We start from the raw sequence: 19,736 nt of genomic DNA on the forward strand, positions 1-19,736 counted from the left end.
TATACAACAGAACAAATTGCACGTGTACAGTCAGGGACTAAAAACGGAATGTTCTTTTCGGGTTCATTCTGAGCAGAATTCTTCAGTCTGGAGCCGGCATTCCACAGACACCTTTTCAAATGATAACGGTAAGAACAAAATAAAATCATGGTTAATATATTTTTAAAATGACAGTATGTGCTAAGGGTGGGTGAAATACCAATTGCAGTGTTTCCAGAACTCACACAAGAAACAAGGCACCTGTTTTGGAAAAACAAGTTTAAAATTAGGGCCTTGTCTCACACCAAAAAAGCAAAAATAAACAATTACATTTTTTCCCATATGAGGGAATTTTCAAGATTGAAATTATTACAAGCGGAGTATAGAGTTGCCAAAAGTAACATCTTTTCATTAAAGGTATTCTTAATATTAAATATATCTCCAAAACTATTTCAAACATTTCAAATATTCATTTGGCCACTTAAAATAATTGAATAGCCTAAATCTAACCTAAACTTGCGGTGTCCTTCAGAATCACAGCGCATGCTTATGTTGTACTAAAAAGAGAGAAGCCTCATTATTTCGGGCAACAGGAAATGGTACAATTCCAAACAGTTACTGTGATAAACTCTTTGGACTTTAGTTGCATGAAAAAAAAAATCATCAGAACAACATTAAACAATTGTTAACTGGTTACCAACATTTAAAAATAATGTTTTCACTAAGAAACAATTGAAAGGGATTTTGTTCCTATTTTCAGCAAAATTTAGTTTTGACCTGACCTTACATTTCCAGTGTGACACATGAACCAGAAGTAATATTAGCCAAAATATATTTTTTATAATTTTTTATATAAAATATACTTTTTTCTTCACTAAAATGAATAAAAACTAAAAAAAAATCTTCTAAGAGGATAAGTGGACACCACTCACATGCAACGTGATTAGGATGTGACAATAATATAGCAGATTACTGTTTTAAAATGTAAGAAATAATGCCAAATCTTAAAAGAAATTTTTTTTTAAAAAGTGTATACTTTGTATACTGCACAGTTTTCACTTAGTAAGCACCTAGTAAGCACCTCCTGATGCTGCTTGCACTGTTATGGCCACCGGCCATATACATATATTTACACATTTACATATTTATACTTCATTCTGTACAATGCACCTTCAGTTTATGCTTCTTCGTTTGCACCTTGTACTGTATAATAGACATTTGCATTGAGCTGGTCTCTGCTTCTCTACATCATAACTTTGCACTCAAAAAACCCATATTGTAAATACTTACATATTTCTCTCTCTATATACATACTGCTATTTGCACTTCTGGTTAGATGCTAACTGCATTTAATTGGCTCTGTACTTGTATTTTGCACAATGACAATAAAGTTGAATCTAATCTAAAAGAAATGATCTATCTAATTCCATTCCAAACATTGCCATCTTTTTATACAGTGAAACCATTACAAGGAATGTCCACTAGATGTTGGTGTCCACTGTTTGACCTGAAGCATTATGGAATAGGAAAGCACCATTTATGTGGTTTGAAATATTCATACAAACTGAGTTGAGATAACAAAACAAAAGTTTATTTTATTTCAATTCAAAATGTCTAAACAGCAGAGTACTGCTTCTGCATAACAAAAAAGGCAATTATGTATACATAAACTTAAGAAACACAAGAAATAAAGTGACACCAGTAACATATATGACACAAGATTTCAATTTAGCTGACAACAGTTGATATACTTGCATTTATTAGAGCAAGTACATGCTGTCAGTGGAGGCTTTTACAGACTCAATAAAGCACTTTTCACATGCAGATACAAGCAGAAGCTTCTGTCCCCTCCCTCCCTTGGGTTCCCACTCCTTTTCCTGAAATTTTCTGCTAGAATATCAGTCAATAATGACAGTATATTTGGTTAAACTATTCATTTAAGGTAATAAGCATAGGAAGAGGGCAATGCACTGTGATCTGTTGTGTACCTTGGGTGTTGGGAATGAAAGAAAATCAAGCCTAACTGATATGGATTTGGGCTCAGGGAATGTTACCAAAAACTCTAACATGCTGATGAAGACCATATTTAAAAGGCGGAGGAAGACTAGAGTGAAAAGTATGTTGCTAAATTAAGGATGTGAAACTAAGAGACTGCTCTGGGGGTTGTCTTCACTTGCACACTTACAAATACCAAATTCACATACAGTAAAAGTTCTTGCAGGAAACTAAAAACTCTATGGGGTCATTTTACAATACTGAATATTTTTAATATCAATAATCCTCATTGTAAAAAGGCTTTGATTCAGATCACAAGGAACATTGGAGGATTAGGAACATTGGGGGATGTAAGCAGGATGGGTGTGTTGTCTCTTAAAGAAAATTAAAGTTGGGGCAGAGAAATGTCTTGTTGGCTGGATTCTGGTGCCCCCTAGTTGGGGGAGAGGGCAGGACTTGGCTCGGTGCTGATGTTGACCAAATACTCACTAGATTTGAGACTTGCCAGAGACTTACAGCTGGGTAGAGAAGCCAAAGAACCACATAGACCCAGCATAGATGGAGTGTTGTCCTTAGCTGGTAAAACAAAACCAAATATAAAACATTAATCAGTAGTTCAAGCAACTGGAATGACCACAAGCTTGCCCAGACACGCTTGTAATGTGTATTAATCTGTGTTATGACCTGGTGTCCACGCTGTGCCTCTATTCTGATTGCTGTCTTCATTATGAGAGTCAGAGTTCAAACTCACATCAGCCGAGAGGTTCAAACTGTGAAAACTTCTCCTGAACACAAACAATGTACAAAGAGTAAATTCATGACTAGATTATGACATTTTCTGAGGTGGCTAGGAACTCTTGAGGGAGCGATTGCTCTTAAAAGATACCATCCCAAGATGATTTTCTGATCCCTAAATATGGCCTGAGTTCCCTCATCAATGTCTATTTTTTTTTGCCAGTTTTATCGCCCACCATGCAAAAATTGTCTTATCGTTTTGAAAAAGTCTGATTGCATTGAAAGAGTCTCTGCCTAAATATTCAGCGGTTAGGGGTTTGTTCAAATCTCTAACCCCAAACAATACAAATTGAGGTTCTTGCTAAGGAGCACCTCACACATGTTTCACACCCACAAGCACATAATGCTTACCGACGGAACACCTTTACGTTTCCTTGTTTATTTGCGGCTTGTGCAGTTGACCATTGGTTGATGAGTGGAATAGACAGGCCTTTTACCAAATGAGAGGGAATTATGGCAGTGCTACAAAACATACCAGAATAAAGCCATTAGAGAATTCCTGTTTGTGCAAACACAGAATGTCTTATGTAGTGTGTGTGTATGTGTGTGTGTGTACAGTTGTGCTTGTAGCTCCAGTATAATGGCCTCCAGTTCCTGCCTCTCTTGCTGGCTCTGAATCCGCAGTTCTTCTAGTTTAGCATCTAGCCTCTTGTTCTCAGTTTCTACATTTTTCAGCTGGGACTCCCTCAAGCGCACCAATTCCTCTAAATAACCCTGAAAACAATTACACATACACACATCAGAATATGTTTGCACTATTTCTGCATCAAAATCAAAGGTCAAAAAATGAAAATATCTATGCCAGCATGAATCTCCATGATAGTTTATGCCTAATAGTGCTGGTCTACCTGGTGGTTCACCACCAAAACTTTGGTGTCAACCAGCTTTACCAGAAAGAGCATGCTGGTTAACTTGCTGTTTAAGCTAGTTAAGAATCCAGGTGGGGTCACCACCAGCACCAAAATGTTGTTCTTTTTCAAATACCCCAGTGCCTGTAAGTCGAAAACTCTTAATTTGAACCTTTTGTGCATAGACGATCTTGAACCTTTGCTCCATCTTTCGGCACTTGTTGCTCCAGGTCTCTTCATCTGTGACCAGAGGAATGTAGGGATGTTCAGCTACACTCTCATCACTGGCACTACTGTCCACACTGCGGCAGTCCTCCTCATCACTCAGGTAGTCATAGCTGTAGGGGGCCCATCATTAGCAGATTAAGATAATAAGTGTGTGTTGTAGTGGCAATAACGTAGCTTGGTTCCAATAACATGTTGTATCCACTAGCACAAACTTTAGTTATTGCACTGTAACTTTAAATTATAAATGACATTAACCTCTAAACAGGTGAGAGTATTTTGCATATATATATATATATATATATAGTTGATAATTAGGCCATGTCTTATGATATTTTAAAGAGTCAGCCAATTCAAATTCTCTGCTCACCTCTGGGTGAACTTCAGGTAAGGTGTGTAGTCGATCACTGCTGGAGTCTTTCCATCCAAAACCTCTCCTTTCAGACAAAAACTAATGGTAGAAAAGAGAGAGAATGTAAGTTAGTGGCAAAACTTTCAAATTTGCACCAAAAATGTCTATAGAAACACTCGCGCATGTCTGGCATCATAGCGGGAATTAACATAATATTTTTCAGTTTGTTGGAAGCTTTACATTTTAGAAACAGTTTTAAAGACACTAAATAATTATTACATCTTTCAATAAGTATTTCAATAAGTAAACATAATTCATGAGTTGTCATGAATACAGTGTTTTCACCTGAAGTCAATAGCACTGAGTCCAATTAGCATCCCAGTCAGAACGGTAGCTTCCTCCCTTAGCATAATAGCGCCATCATCATAAAATCTCCTGCAGTGCAAATATACATTTACAAATACATTAAATTATCTTGAGGTGATAACGACAACTCTAAGTTACATTAGATATATGTATGTGCAGTAGGGCTGAAATGTTTAGTCGACATTATCGACAACGTCGACAAAACAAAATTGACTACAAAGATATTTGTTGTCGAATAGTCATATGATGTCATCGAACGTAACGTGGGATCATATTAAACTGTAATGATGGTGCGCAAGAGCAGCACTGCAGTCCGCGCAAGACTGAGGAGAGGAAGAATTACACAGCTCACAGTCCAGATGCACTCTAAACAAGGTATGAGGGAATTAAAATGCAAAAATACAAAGTAAATATAGAAGCCCTGTCGTTGTGGAATAAGTGGAGCCGGAGCTCTTTAAAGGAAACACCCAGAAGTTATATCTTCAATGCAGTTATATACACTCACCTAAAGGATTATTAGGTGCAGAACTGCCTTAATTCTACGTGGCATTGATTCAACAAGGTGCTGAAAGCATTCTTTAGAAATGTTGGCCCATATTGATAGGATAGCATCTTGCAGTTGATGGAGATTTGTGGGATGCACATCCAGGGCACAAAGCTCCCGTTCCACCACATCCCAAAGATGCTCTATTGGGTTGAGATCTGGTGACTGTGGGGGCCATTTTAGTACTGTGAACTCATTGTCTTGTTCAAGAAACCAATTTGAAATGATTCGAGCTTTGTGACATGGTGCATTATCCTGCTGGAAGTAGCCATCAGAGGATGGGTACATGGTGGCCATAAAGGGATGGACATGGTCAGAAACAATGCTCAGGTAGGCCGTGGCATTTAAACGATGCCCAATTGGCACTAAGGGGCCTAAAGTGTGCCAAGAAAACATCCCCCACACCATTACACCACCACCACCAGCCTGCACAGTGGTAACAAGGCATGATGGATCCATGTTCTCATTCTGTTTACGCCAAATTCTGATTCTACCATCTGAATGTCTCAACAGAAATCGAGACTCATCAGACCAGGCAACATTTTTCCAGTCTTCAACTGTCCAATTTGGGTGAGCTCTTGCAAATTGTAGCCTCTTTTTCCTATTTGTAGTGGAGATGAGTGGTACCCGGTGGGGTCTTCTGCTGTTGTAGCCCATCCGCCTCAAGGTTGTGCGTGTTGTGGCTTCACAAATGCTTTGCTGCATACCTCGGTTGTAACGAGTGGTTATTTCAGGCAAAGTTGCTCTTCTATCAGCTTGAATCAGTCGGCCCATTCTCCTCTGACCTCTAGCATCAACAAGGCATTTTCAGCCCACAGGACTGCCGCGATACTGGATGTTTTTCCCTTTTCACACCATTCTTTGTAAACCCTAGAAATGGTTGTGCGTGAAAATCCCAGTAACTGAGCAGATTGTGAAATACTCAGACCAGCCCGTCTGGCACCAACAACCATGCCACGCTCAAAATTGCTTAAATCACCTTTCTTTCCCATTCTGACATTCAGTTTGGAGTTCAGGAGATTGTCTTGACCAGGACCACACCCCTAAATGATTGAAGCAACTGCCATGTGATTGGTTGATTAGATAATTGCATTAATGAGAAATTGAACAGGTGTTCCTAATAATCCTTTAGGTGAGTGTATAATGCGTTATAGCTTTATTAAAGTTAAAATAATACAGAAGCAGATCAATTAAATAACTACAAACTCTGAAACTGGCATTTCTCTGTGCGGTCAGAGCCTCTTCTATGAGTTGTGCGAATGTCCCGATCTAAGGGGGAGTGATTGAAACTGCACCCGGCTGAAGCACACACCGTCACAGGGATGCTTGTACCCCGAGCGTGCACGCTTAATGCAGCTAGATTATAACCTGATGGCTCACGACTTATTGAATCATAATATATGTCACTTGTGCATTTCTTATTGTGAAGAAAATTGGCAATATGCAGCTTTATTAATAAGAGAGAGTTTGTTTTTTGTGAGTTAAAGATGGATTGAAGTGAACAGAAAGGTGAGAGAGGGTAGCCTTCCCCCCATTATACACTGCAACAAAATACGTTTTTGATTTGTTTTGGTTTTGGCTTGTTTTCCAATATAATTATCTAAAACGCCTTTAAAAAAAAACAGAAGTATAAACATGTAAAAAATACACTTGTATACAAAATACACTTACTGTATATTTAAGATGCATTCTCTTAAAGCAAGTCTAAATATCTCATATGTTGCTTCTCAAGTAAATGCATTTTTTTTTAAATGGAAAAAACTTGATAACATTGTATTTTTTTAGGTGAATTTCTTTACTGAATTAAATTTATTAAAAATAATTTTTTCCCTTTAATTCAGTGAATATCATTTAGAGGTATTTTTAAAAGATTTTTTTTTTCCTCTTTATTGTTAGTAAGCACAGTTAATCCAACCTTTTAAGTAGGGCCACAAGCTGAATAATCAGTTAAGTGCTAATGATTAATCTTTACAATAATATGCGTATAGTCGAATAATCGTTAGATTAATCGATTATCAAAATAATCGTTGTTGCAGCCCTAATGTGCAGAGTTGTGACCTGGTGGTTCGAGTGTCTCTTAATGCTGTGGCTACATATTCAGACAGACGCTTCTCCATCAAAGCCACACGAATCCAGGCTCGCCCCTGTAGAAGGACAATGAGAGAATAAACAGTAACAGATTAAACAGAAACATACAACAAAAAGCCCCCTGCAGGAATAGCTTCAAAGAGTTTAAGGTGGATGGCTGGTCTCCCAGTCTGGCTAAGCTGGTTAAGATGGTCTCTTTTGCTGGCTTTAGAGGGGTTTTGGGCACATTTACATTTACATTACAGTTATTCATTTGGCAGACGCTTTTATCCAAAGCGACTTACAAAAGAGGAAAACATAAGCGAATCATCTTAAGGAGACAGTGGTACGAAAAGTGCCATATTACAAAGTTTCACTATCATCAGAATAGTATACAAAACAGATTTAAGTGCAACAAGAAATGTAAATAATATACATATATATATATATTTTTTTTTTGTGACCGGTTAAGTGCTTTTGGAAAAGATGTGGTTTTAGACGTTTTTTGAAGATAGAGAGTGAGTTAGCTTCCCGGATTGAGTTGGGAAGGTCATTCCACCATTGTGGTATGATGAAACTGAAAGTCCGGGAAAGTGTTTTGCTGGCTGACCTCTTAAACACAGGTTGATCGTTCTGGGAGAACAGCTACACCAGATTAAATCAGCTAACAACAGCAAACCATATTCGTCTGGTTCTATATTATTTCAGTAGGGCAATACAGTGAATAAAGAGAGAGTGCACTGATTTGACAACAATCTAGGCAAGAGAGAGGAAATATGAACAGAAGGAGAAACTGTAAATAATAGAGTGCTCGAGGGAGAGATTGAAAGGCTGAAAGAGTCTTGCCTTTGCTCGTGATGTACTAATGTTCTCTATGCTCTCAATGCTACTGATGCAGTTGTTGTGGACTTTACTGCAAGCCAGACGGATATAATCCCAGAAACTCCTTTGGCCATCTGAACTAAACCAACCACCTGGACCTGATAAGAAAAAGTCACCACACAATACATTGTATGTCTACTTTATATACAGAGGGCATTGATAGAAGAAAAAATAATGTACATTTCATTTGAATCCCTGCTGGGAAAAACAATCAGCTTGAACCAGCCAACAATGGTTTGCTTGTATTAGCTGGTTTAAGCTGGTTTAGCTGGTGATTTAGCTGGTCTCTCAGCCTTGCCAAGCTGGAATGACTGGTCTAGCTGGTCTTCCAGCCAGGTAGCTAGCTGGTTTTGCAGGGCGGCCAGCTGGTCTCCCCATCTGAGACTAAGCAGCTTGGCCAGGCTGGGAGACTAGCTAACAACCTTGGGCTGGTTTAAGATTTTTTCAGCAGGGATAAAGTGAATACACTGTCCTACCTTTAAAGCGGTGACAGAGGATGTGTTCCAAAATTGCAGCAAAGTTAATGAACTCCTCTGAAGAGTCATCAATGGGCTCTGCAGTGTACTTTTCCAATAAAGTCTTTACAGAGAACCTTAGAAATAAATATGGAAAGTGAAATACAGAAAGAAAGTTAAATCCAGAGAGTAAAATTCCAGTTCTATAATGCTACATAACAAATTCTCCAGGCAGTGATGGTGCACCACACTTTGCTAACAGCATGAACAGTATTACACAGGCACTAGCATCAGTGTAGGCCCAGCTCAACGCTGCCATTCTGACTGATGTAAAGACAGGAGTTTTTGGGAATGGTGCCACAGCGGACTGCTGAGGTCAATCCCAATTGTCCTGTGTGCAAAACAATGGCCTTTTGATACCATATTCACGTTACCATCTTGCAATCACAATTGGAGTCCTTGTGCCCCAGCCAACAGCGAAAAGCTACTTGTCGGCATGGCGACCTTTGTCCTCTCGCTTGGGTTCCATTGGGGTTTTTTTTAAAGAGCAACAGTGTAGTGAGCAAATCTCCCCCATATCCTGACACTCACTCATTTTCTCCACCCACCCACTCACTCAAATGGTGGTGTGATCTATTAAGGGCTGTCCTGAATCTGTACAGATTCCGTGACCCGCAAACATCCTAGTGCAGTCAAACCTGCAAGGCTCTGGCATGCAAAGCCTCACTAAAAGGAGAGAAAACAAGGAGAGAACTGAGAGTCGCAAAGACCTGACGCCCTACATGCCTTCATGGGGAACACCAGTTTTACAGAAGGGAAGACTGCCCTGTCCTTGGGCGGTTCTTCAATAGCTCGGGGCAAGACTTCCATCACCATGGGCAAGTCCTCCATCACCCGTGGGGTTACCACCACTTCTATGGGTGATTCCACTGTCACCAGAGGCAAGACCACCATCTCCCTGGGGAAAGCTAGCTTCAGCCGAGGCAAAACTACAACCTCATTCCGCAAGGCCCTCATGCCCAAGCGCCGGACCAAGTAGATGGAAAGGAGAACCACAAACATTGACACTGGGACTTCAAGATCAAGAAAGACCACTGAAAAGGACAATACAACAGATATACAGCCAGAGAGGCTAGAGGAGGACTCGAAGAGAAAGGCATTACTTTTATTGAGAAAGACCTGCTTTACAAAGGGCAAAATCAAAATGCTGAAAAGCAAGAAGGCCATCTCATGGGGGAAGATGTTTGTTTCGAGGAGCAAGACTAAACTGAGGAAGGGCGAGACTAAGTTTGTGGTGGGTACAACTACAATCACTCATGGGGAGACCACTAGTTCTTTGAGCAAGGCCACTTTAAATCAAGGAGAGAAATCTGTGACTGTAGTTAAGACTTCCCTCAAAAGAGGCAAGGAAACTCAATGGAATCTCTATTGGGATTTTCATCTGTGACTTAGACACAAGTAATAGCCCAGACAGTTTGTAAACAAAGATTGACTTTGTAGAAGAGTGTTCAAGCAGGTTTGTTGTCTTGTGAGATGCAAGTGTTTGTCGGTTTGCTCAAGAACAGCAGAAATGCATTCTAGAGAATGAAGTGTAAGTGTACCTAAATTAGCTTGGAACGAAGGATAACATCTTTCTTGCAGAAATGGATTACAACTGATAAGTTTATTTTAACATAATATATGCATCTAAGAGAAAATGTTCCAAAATCACTGAATATGGTTTTCATTTAATGACCATGTAGAGAGTATGCATGTATGTGTGTGAGGGTGTTTGTGACATGGTCTGTCGCCACAGCTGTTGTTCACATGCAGAAGGGTATTAGTTGGAAAAGGATCCAGATTGTGGGAATGCAGAGAGAATTCAGTTTGAGTTGAGTTAGTTGAGATTTAAACAAGCTGTACTAACCAAGTCATAAGATAAGTCATACATTCATCCATTGCCTTAAAATTAAAATGGTCATTGCTCATATTTTTTCTCTTAATCTCATGTTAATGTTGGATAAATTAACCAATATAAAAAAGTATTAAACTATAATTGTTAATAAATGGACTGTGAAATAGTTTCTAACATTCTTTGTGTTATTTCTAAGGCATATTGCTTAACCAATGATGAAAAACCAGCAAGTGTCTCAAGAATTGAAAATAACAATATATTTCAAAAATCATTTGTAAGTTTTCTCCAGAAATGTTCTCATTTTCACAATTGGACAACAGAACACTATGCTTCAGTGATAACTAATTTGACAACACACAAGATAAGGCCAAGTCCACACTAATACGTTTTAATTTAAAAACACATTAATTCCGCTACATTTATGCCTCTTATCCACACTAGAACACAGTTTTCTCAATCAAAAAAAGTAATTTGAAAATGATCTCCAATGCCGCATACTTTGGAAAATGATGACGTGACATGAGGAAACTGTAAACAGAGTTTTGAATCCTACATGGATTAGTGTGGACGTGGCCTACAAATTGAATAACTGAATAAATAAAGCCAATATGTTATCTTTGGAGGTCTGGCATATGTATACAAGTAGTCCCTTGAGTCTCAGCAGTTAGTTTTGGGCACAGTCAACATTACACCTTTTCCAGCAGCTATGTACAGTGTAACTCAAGACACAAGAGAGCAGTTCTAGGGAGGCACAATGCCACAAACCTAAGTGATGTCACCACCGATTGTGTCGCTCAACAATGTGTTCTTCAGTGTGTTCCACGGCCTTGCTTTAGCGATTGGACAATGCAGTCTACTGTCTCCTCTGCCCCCAGATAGAACTAAGGCCTCCTACGGCAGCCTCTGTCCATTCACGGCACACAGGGGAGGTATGTGGCCTTGCGGAGCCCACGTTACACTGTTCAACAAGGGCATTATGCAGCAGCATGGGGGTTTCTCTCACCACGTTTAGCATTCTGGTTCCATCCCGACACTAGCTGGTTGGACCTTCATATCCAGCCAGGCACTGTCTGTGTGCATTGGGATGTGTGGCTACCAGAACATGAGATGAGCCATCAAAAATTTATCCTGTAGATCCAGGAGGATAAGAAATTCCCAAGGGAGAGAGAGTAGAGAATATTTAACCCTGAACGTTCTCCGGGTCTTCTAGACTGGCTGGAGAAGACCTCCAGGATCTTCTCCACCACGACCTTCCATTCCACTATGGGTAACACCAGTTTCACAGAGGGCAAGACGGCCCTCAACCTGGGGAGCACATCTATCAAGAGAGACAAGACAAAGCTCATGATGGGAAAGTCCTCAATCTCCCGTGGGAAGAGCACAACATCCCTGGGCTCATCCACTATCACCAGTGGCAAGACAAAGATCTCCATGGGTGGCGCCTCCTTCAGCCGAGGCACCAAGGCTACGTCCTTCCGAAAGGCATTTATACCCAAGAGGAAGACACTTTAAAGGGGAGTAAGACCGAATCTTTGGGGAAGGGTTCTGTGGGGAGGGACAGTTTCAACACGTTCGGCATGGAGAAAACAAAGTCAATAAACATAGTCAAATGTCACCAACAGCTGAGGATGAAAAACCATCATCACAGCATACCTTCAGTGGAGTTTATTTATTGTATCATCCAACTAAATAGTGATAATTTTGATCCAAAATTCATTTTTGATGTCCAAAAATGTCATGGCTTGGGAATACATCCAGGAATCAGGTTAGTAACTAATGAATTCAGCTAATGTGCCTCCAAAGGATGATTATTTTGCCCCATCTTTCACTGTGTAGTCAAGTATGGCTATGGACTATGTACAATTTGTAGTAATAATTTTTCTAACTACTTTCCTAGTTATACATGGTTTACTGATATAGGCATAACGGTTTAGTTGCACTTGTTTGATTGTGTTTGTATCATTGTTTTGTAATTTGGTCAGAGCCAGATATAGCAAGATATCGCTTTTGCAAAGAGCAAAGTCTAGTGTTGTATCCCAGGTGATATTGTAAGGTAGCATTGTAACACCAATCCAGTTAATCTTGTATGATTAGAACAGCATAAACATTCTTGAGTCTTGATTTTCTCCATGGCACCATGCTTTTCAAGGTCAATTTTAAAATGAGTTACATATATTTAAAATATAAAGTGGAAGGTCCTCTCATGCTAAAATAAAACAAGTTTCTAATGACCAGCAGGGCGAGGGCATGTCTGAAATGCTAATGAAGGAATATGGCAGCAAGACACACTTGGTACGATTTGACACTGAAAAACAAATGTGCAGCCACATAACAAATGGCTTTTATGTTCTTGGTCTATCCCACTTTGAAATCAAGCCATAAAGCCATACCCTTCTATAAAATATTACTTCATACCACTCACACTTCAGATCTTTTGGTTTTTTCAATGCACTTACAGGCACACTTTACCTCCCCTCTATGACCTCTCCAGGTAACCTCTAATTCTATTTTGGATTGTTTTCAGCATTTAAAGCTTACAGACTATAGATTCGAAGTCTAGACTTTCTTTGTTACACTTTTTTCTGATGTCTTGGTCCTTCTCTCAATCAATCATTCCCATCGCCTATACAAGCTCTCCTCTCCCTAGCTTGACCAATCATTCTTTTGTTTTGCATCTCCCTCCCTCTATTTTGAACTTTCTAATATTCATCTTTCCCTCACCCTTCTTGTAGGCAGGATAGGCAGAATCTGCTAATTCTGTATAAGCTTTCCCACGCATTCACCCAATCAGTCACTTGGCAAAAACATCCCCAGACTGACTGCAGACTGGAAATTCAAGCCTTTCTTAAATTCAAGTAAATTTAAATGGCAGCACATCTTACAGTTTGCTATTACTTACTAGAAATTGAGAAACTGTGCCTTTTTATTGCTCACAATGTCCAATTTAATTGATTGTCCACATTGATTTATAAATTATAGGTAGGATTGTTAAATGGATACGGTACATGTTGACTGAGAAGCTGAGCAAGTGATACAATGGTTTGGTGTTGGCTGAGGTAGGCAATACTCAAGAAACCTTCTGTGAAATTAAGTGAGTGCTCTCAGTACGATCTCCTCAGATCTACAATCGAATATGACGCTGATTCTAGAAGAACAAATCAGAGGCAACTGAGTTGGCACTAAGACATTTTTGGTCAAATAAATGTGACTGTAAATGTGAATCAGATGGCCAAAGAGATGCATCTCGAAAATGGAGAATGATCTGAAGTTACTAAGAAAATAAGCAGTTAATTGAAACCTAATTGCTTTTTTTTTTTAAACTTAGTAAAAGGTAACAGGTACAGGATTTATAAAAAGGCTTATTGCAGGTGGAACAGTTACACTATTTTGTTTCTTAGGTTTAAAATGTTGCTGTCATAAACCTCTAAAGCGTTACCAAAATAGCTTTGTACCAATATTACTTCTCTCCTGGTTAAAAGTGTATTGAGACATCAACAACTGCTATTCTTTTGTTTTAAGTGTCTGTTAATGTACTTTCATCCTTTCACTGTATATCATTTCAGATCAAAAAGTCAGACACAAACAAAAGCTGTTGATTCTGCTGATACGAAGACTGACACTGAATTCAAATGCTCATCCTTGCAGAATTCTTGAATCATTGGAGTCCACACATTTAAGTTGCTATCTTCAGATGTCTGGAGCTCTTTCTCAAGGAGATGCGCAAATTTGGCAAGTCCAAACATGGGAACTTCAACAAGAGACTTTCCTTGACCGCTGGAACTCCTCCCTCTCGACTTTGACCAGGAAGGCAGTCATCATGCCCTATTTTACACTTCATTCCAAACCCCTTAAACTTGTCCTTAAACTATGATGATGCTATTGTCATACTGTTATAGATCTACATTAATATCTCATTGTCATAAGTACTGTGCTCTTGCCCTAGTGACAAAAACAACATATTTATGTACAGTATACATTTATTAGTTGTATATCCTGGGTATCAAACCCATGATGTTGGTTTTACTAGCAACATGCTCTACCAGATGAGCTACAAGACCAAGAGAACTACAGGAATTTAATCCAATGATGGTGGCCTATAAGCAAGAGAAGACCAACCATTAAATATCTTGAGTACCCTTTTAATTAAAATGTTGTGGTATTTACTTAGTCCCTCTGAAACTGACATTTGTTTAGTCTGAGATTAAAAACTGGAAAACTGAAATTGAGTTATGTTCATGTAAATTGTCTGACTGTCTGTAGTTATATTATGTCAGTGATCCCGACAGTATGTGTGTAACCATTGTAAAAGAGGCAGTTGAAATGCAACATCACTAATGCTTTTTTTTCTTAGCACAGAATGAACTCATCTTTGAGATAAGAAGTGGGTGGGGGTTATTAGCGAGTGAGCATATCATGTGAAACTAACAATGTTTCTGTTGGTCAGAACCCTTCTCCAAAATGTCAACAGCTCTCAGTTTTAGCAAAAGATGCTCGAGATAAATATATTGACTGGATTTGCATAGTCTTATACTAAGATCCAATCCACCTCCAAGATCTCTTTGGGCTTAGATCTTCAAACATGAAGACCACACTGCCCCATTGTAACTTAGGGGCCAAATTCAAATATGTCCTTGACCATTCAAAAGTGCAAACTGGCATCTGTGATTAAGTGTTGGATTTTCTTCATTGCTAGCATGATGCCACAGTAGCATTCCCACTATAATGGGGAAATTTCAAGTGGATCATGGACCGAGAGATATGACAATGGGGATGTGGGTTTAATGATTAAGAGTGAAGGAAATAAAATGTAATGGTCTCCTGATCTTAACATACCAGAGGAGTACATACATCTGAGAGAGACACAAGAGGTTTTAGCAACATGACACAACGTGTCCTTGAGAGCACATAATCTGAGCTAATATCTATGCTTACGATCCAATTTAATTATGCATTGTTTGAGATTTCATTGCTAGCATCCATTATTTAAGATTTCAATTTGAATTCTTTATTTTTTTCTTGTCAAGTTCTTTGTCCTGTGTAACTAGTCTTTAAATGTTTTGACAGCTCTGGCATGGCCAAACAAGGGATGTGGGTAGCAGAAAAAAGTTCCTTGCCTTTTTCAACAAAAGCGTCTTTGTGTTTATAATAATGTGTGAGGTCTGAAGTCAATATTTGTCATTCTTTCTTGTTCATTTTTTTACACATTGCATTAGCATAATATGTGTTATGTGCTTAACAGTTTCAACATTATACCATTCAGATAGTACATCCTGGAAAAGTGTGGTTCTGACCATGGTGCTGTATGCTTAATAAATGTGCTGACATTACTGAAGTAATTTTTTCTTCTTATTTTCCATCTAGAAATCAAAATATTGAGAGCAAATATACTTTTTTCTATGTTTCCTGGAATGGGTTTTACCTTAAAGTGGTAATTCACCCAAAAATGTCATGATTTACCCATTCTCATGTTCAAAACCAATATTAATTCATTTCTTCAGTGTAGAAAGTAAATGTAAACAAAGTAAACGTTAGGTATGTTAGCCTTATTCACCATTTACTTTCATTGCACCTTTTTCCATTCAATGAAAGTAAATGGTGACTCAAGCTAACATTCTGCCAGACATCTCCTTTTGTGGTCTATGGAAGAAAGGATGTTATACAGGTTTGGGACAAAATTAAGTTGATACATTTCCTTTTTGGGTGAACTATCCCTTTAATACAAGCCATTTTCTTGTTTACTGGAGGCAAACAGATGGGGAAGATGGGGGTGATGATGTCACAACAGCTTACCACCTCACAATCATCTCTTTGACAGCATTTTCATTATGACAAAACAATGGTGCTGCTGTTCAAACAAGAGTGACAGTGTTCTCGGTCCATTCAGCAACTGTACATGGCCTACAGTATGCATGGGGCACCCCCAAACACCATCAATTATTCAACACCCACGTTCTTTGCTGTACTAACCAACTAGTTAAGTGCAGATCTGGTGCAGTCCCACACACACCTGAAGAACAGAACGTTGCAATTAAATTCTGTGCGTCCCATATGGTTTGCCAAAACTCACCGATGCATGTTGCACATGGTGCTGGGACAAAGTACATGCATACTCTGTATAGTGGTAAACATATATTATGTATTGCGTGGTATAGGGCAATCAAGAGACAATCTAATCTATATATGCAATGGCGTGCCTTAACATCAAGAACTTTATAATATGAATCTGCATATAATGGACTGGCAAAATAGAATAACCAAATAACTTTTTTGGTTATGAAATGATTTGATGAATTCTTGAAGCACCTGTAAATAATTGTAGTATTTCCTAAAACTACTTAAAACGGCAGTTTGACAAAGTAAACTTACATTCACATTTGTATGCATTTGGCAGACACTTTTATCTAATGCGACTTAAAGTGCATTCAAGCTATACCTTATATCAGACTTTTATCAACTGAGCTATAGGAACACCAATGACTTCATTGGCATGCTGAATGAATGATGAATAATTTGAATCAAATTTATATTACTGATACATTCAAGGTGAATGGATGATCAATAAAATATTACAAATAAAAATGAATGCACATACTTTACAGAGTATAATGTATTGCTACATAGGTCCTTGCCTAAGTCGCATATCTTAGTAGCCCTTCTGATCTGGAAGTGACTTTCAGACTCAGTTTCAGTCTCATTCATTCAACTTTAATTCATACTATTTTTTTAAATGCTCTATGAAGGTTTAGGTACCATTACGCCTTCATTTTAGCACATGTATATACATACATATAATGTTTTTTGTAATTATAAAGTATAAACAGAGTAAATATCAATTAGGCTACAATAAAACAGAGGAAGGAAAGGATAGGATAGGAGGAGTGTCAAGGGTATTACAAAATAATTAAAATAAAATCAATCATCAAAGGAAAAAAAATATAAAAAGACCTGCGACCTAGAAATAGTTTTGAGGTCTATTTTAGCAAGCAGAAAATATCAAATATGTTTCTGGTTAGAAAATGTTTATGTATAAATGGTCAGAAGGACGCAATGACGTCATGGATGCTGGGCTCCTTCTCTTCCGCTGGAATGAGATCAGGGACCAGCATCCTTAAAGGGCCTCTCCTTCAATATGGACCCTATCGCTTTATCCCATTACCTTTGTGCTAGGTAAACTAATATTATATATAAATAAAAAAAAACCTTATCTTGACTAAAACTATTGCATGACAGCATATCGCTGCACACCAGAGATAGAGAGAGAGAGAGAGAGAGAGAGAGAGAGAGAGAGACAGAAGGTGAAATCGATTGTGTAGCTATTTGTGTCAGTTGCTCCCTATGTCACTATAGCTCTCGTATATGCATTAAAAATCACGAAGAAAAGATTTTTCAGAAGACTATATGATGCTGATAGACTTGAGACATGTATAACAGGGAAATGCTAAATATAAGCTATACATTTATACCCTTGAAAATGACATGATGCAGGAGGCCGTTCACACCGAAGGCGTTTTTGCGTTCGTTCGCGCTGTTTTCAATTGTCTTTCAATGAAAACGCGCGCTACAGTAGACAAACATCTTTGGCCGTTACGTTGTTTTAGACGCCGTTTTAAAAAGAACTTAAACTTTTGAAAACGCATCTCGAGACACCTGCGTTTTGTTCAATTAGTTGCGCCGCGTCGACTTTTTTGTGTGCAAGAACAAGTCCGGTCTGAACGGCCCCTTAGAGCTGACTGTCATAACACGCTGATTTTGAACAGCGCGAGTACAGAACATGCAGAGCGCTTCAAATGCGTGTCATTTAATAACGCTACCTGCAAACGGTGATGAGATTCTTGCGCTCCGCGGCGATGTTTCTAGAAGACGATTTTTTCGACGTTAGACCCATAGCCATTGCGGTCTTGAGACAGCTTGACTTCATTCGGCGGACACTGCATCAAGCATCTCGTTTCCCGGTGGCGGATTAAACCACTCCCTCATTCTGCCACTCACACAGCAGTGGAGGAGACAGGGGTCGGTTGGCACAGGGTTCATTTCTGATTCTCATTGATTCGATTAATGACGACATTCAATTGTTTAAACATGTCAGGGTCATAATAATGTAATAAGTTCGGTTCAGGTTCAGGTTACATTATTTATACCCGTAGGTAGATTTGGTTTGCCGTGGGTGAGTTCATACGTTCTGACACATCTTTTTACAAAAGGTGAACGACATAAAAAATAAAAAACGACATGATTTTAAACAACAACACAAACAGTGTAGGACATTAAAAAAAAAATACACAAAAAACACAACATGATAAAAAGTGCTTCACATTAATAGAGTTAATAGAAAAGGAACAAATAACCTTCCAATTACAATCTCTCTCTCTCTATATATACACACTCACCTAAAGGATTATTAGGAACACCTGTTCAATTTCTCATTAATGCAATTATCTAATCAACCAATCACATGGCAGTTGCTTCAATGCATTTAGGGGTGTGGTCCTGGTCAAGACAATCTCCTGAACTCCAAACTGAATGTCAGAATGGGAAAGAAAGGAGATTTAAGCAATTTTGAGCATGGCATGGTTGTTGGTGCCAGACGGGCCGGTCTGAGTATTTCACAATCTGCTCAGTTACTGGGATTTTCACGCACAACCATTTCTAGGGTTTACAAAGAATGGTGTGAAAAGGGAAAAACATCCAGTATCGCGGCAGTCCTGTGGGCGAAAATGCCTTGTTGATGCTAGAGGTCAGAGGAGAATGGGCCGACTGATTCAAGCTGATAGAAGAGCAACTTTGCCTGAAATAACCACTCGTTACAGCCGAGGTATGCAGCAAAGCATTTGTGAAGCCACAACACGCACAACCTTGAGGCAGATGGGCTACAACAGCAGAAGACCCCACCGGGTACCACTCATCTCCACTACAAATAGGAAAAAGAGGCTACAATTTGCAAGAGCTCACCAAAATTGGACAGTTGAAGACTGGAAAAATGTTGCCTGGTCTGATGAGTCTCGATTTCTGTTGAGACATTCAGATGGTAGAGTCAGAATTTGGCGTAAACAGAATGAGAACATGGATCCATCATGCCTTGTTACCACTGTGCAGGCTGGTGGTGGTGGTGTAATGGTGTGGGGATGTTTTCTTGGCACACTTTAGGCCCCGTAGTGCCAATTGGGCATCGTTTAAATGCCACGGCCTACCTGAGCATTGTTTCTGACCATGTCCATCCCTTTATGGCCACCATGTACCCATCCTCTGATGGCTACTTCCAGCAGGATAATGCACCATGTCACAAAGCTCGAATCATTTCAAATTGGTTTCTTGAACATGACAATGAGTTCACTGT

The 19,736-nt window shown here is 39.0% G+C and overlaps 1 protein-coding gene and 1 long non-coding RNA gene across 2 annotated transcripts; one reads left to right on the forward strand and one right to left on the reverse strand.

Moving 5' to 3' along the window:
* Positions 1-1,601: 1,601 nt before the first annotated feature.
* Positions 1,602-18,361, reverse strand: LOC127647952 (RUN domain-containing protein 3A-like). Its single transcript, XM_052132486.1, has 11 exons — positions 18,214-18,361; positions 8,530-8,645; positions 8,018-8,151; positions 7,163-7,248; positions 4,540-4,629; positions 4,213-4,293; positions 3,790-3,955; positions 3,326-3,483; positions 3,121-3,231; positions 2,659-2,759; positions 1,602-2,550 (listed from the first exon to the last, which is right to left on the reverse strand). The coding sequence occupies exons 1-11, from the start codon at positions 18,318-18,320 to the stop codon at positions 2,408-2,410; spliced, it is 1,293 nt and encodes a 430-aa protein (XP_051988446.1). The 5' UTR covers positions 18,321-18,361; the 3' UTR covers positions 1,602-2,407.
* On the forward strand, positions 11,921-15,734 carry LOC127647962 (uncharacterized). Its single transcript, XR_007971119.1, has 2 exons — positions 11,921-12,167; positions 13,966-15,734. It is a non-coding gene; the product is annotated as an uncharacterized LOC127647962 (long non-coding RNA).
* Positions 18,362-19,736: the final 1,375 nt, after the last annotated feature.

The sequence above is a fragment of the Xyrauchen texanus genome, chromosome 8 (genome assembly GCF_025860055.1).
Source record: "Xyrauchen texanus isolate HMW12.3.18 chromosome 8, RBS_HiC_50CHRs, whole genome shotgun sequence".
NCBI lineage: Eukaryota > Metazoa > Chordata > Actinopteri > Cypriniformes > Catostomidae > Xyrauchen > Xyrauchen texanus.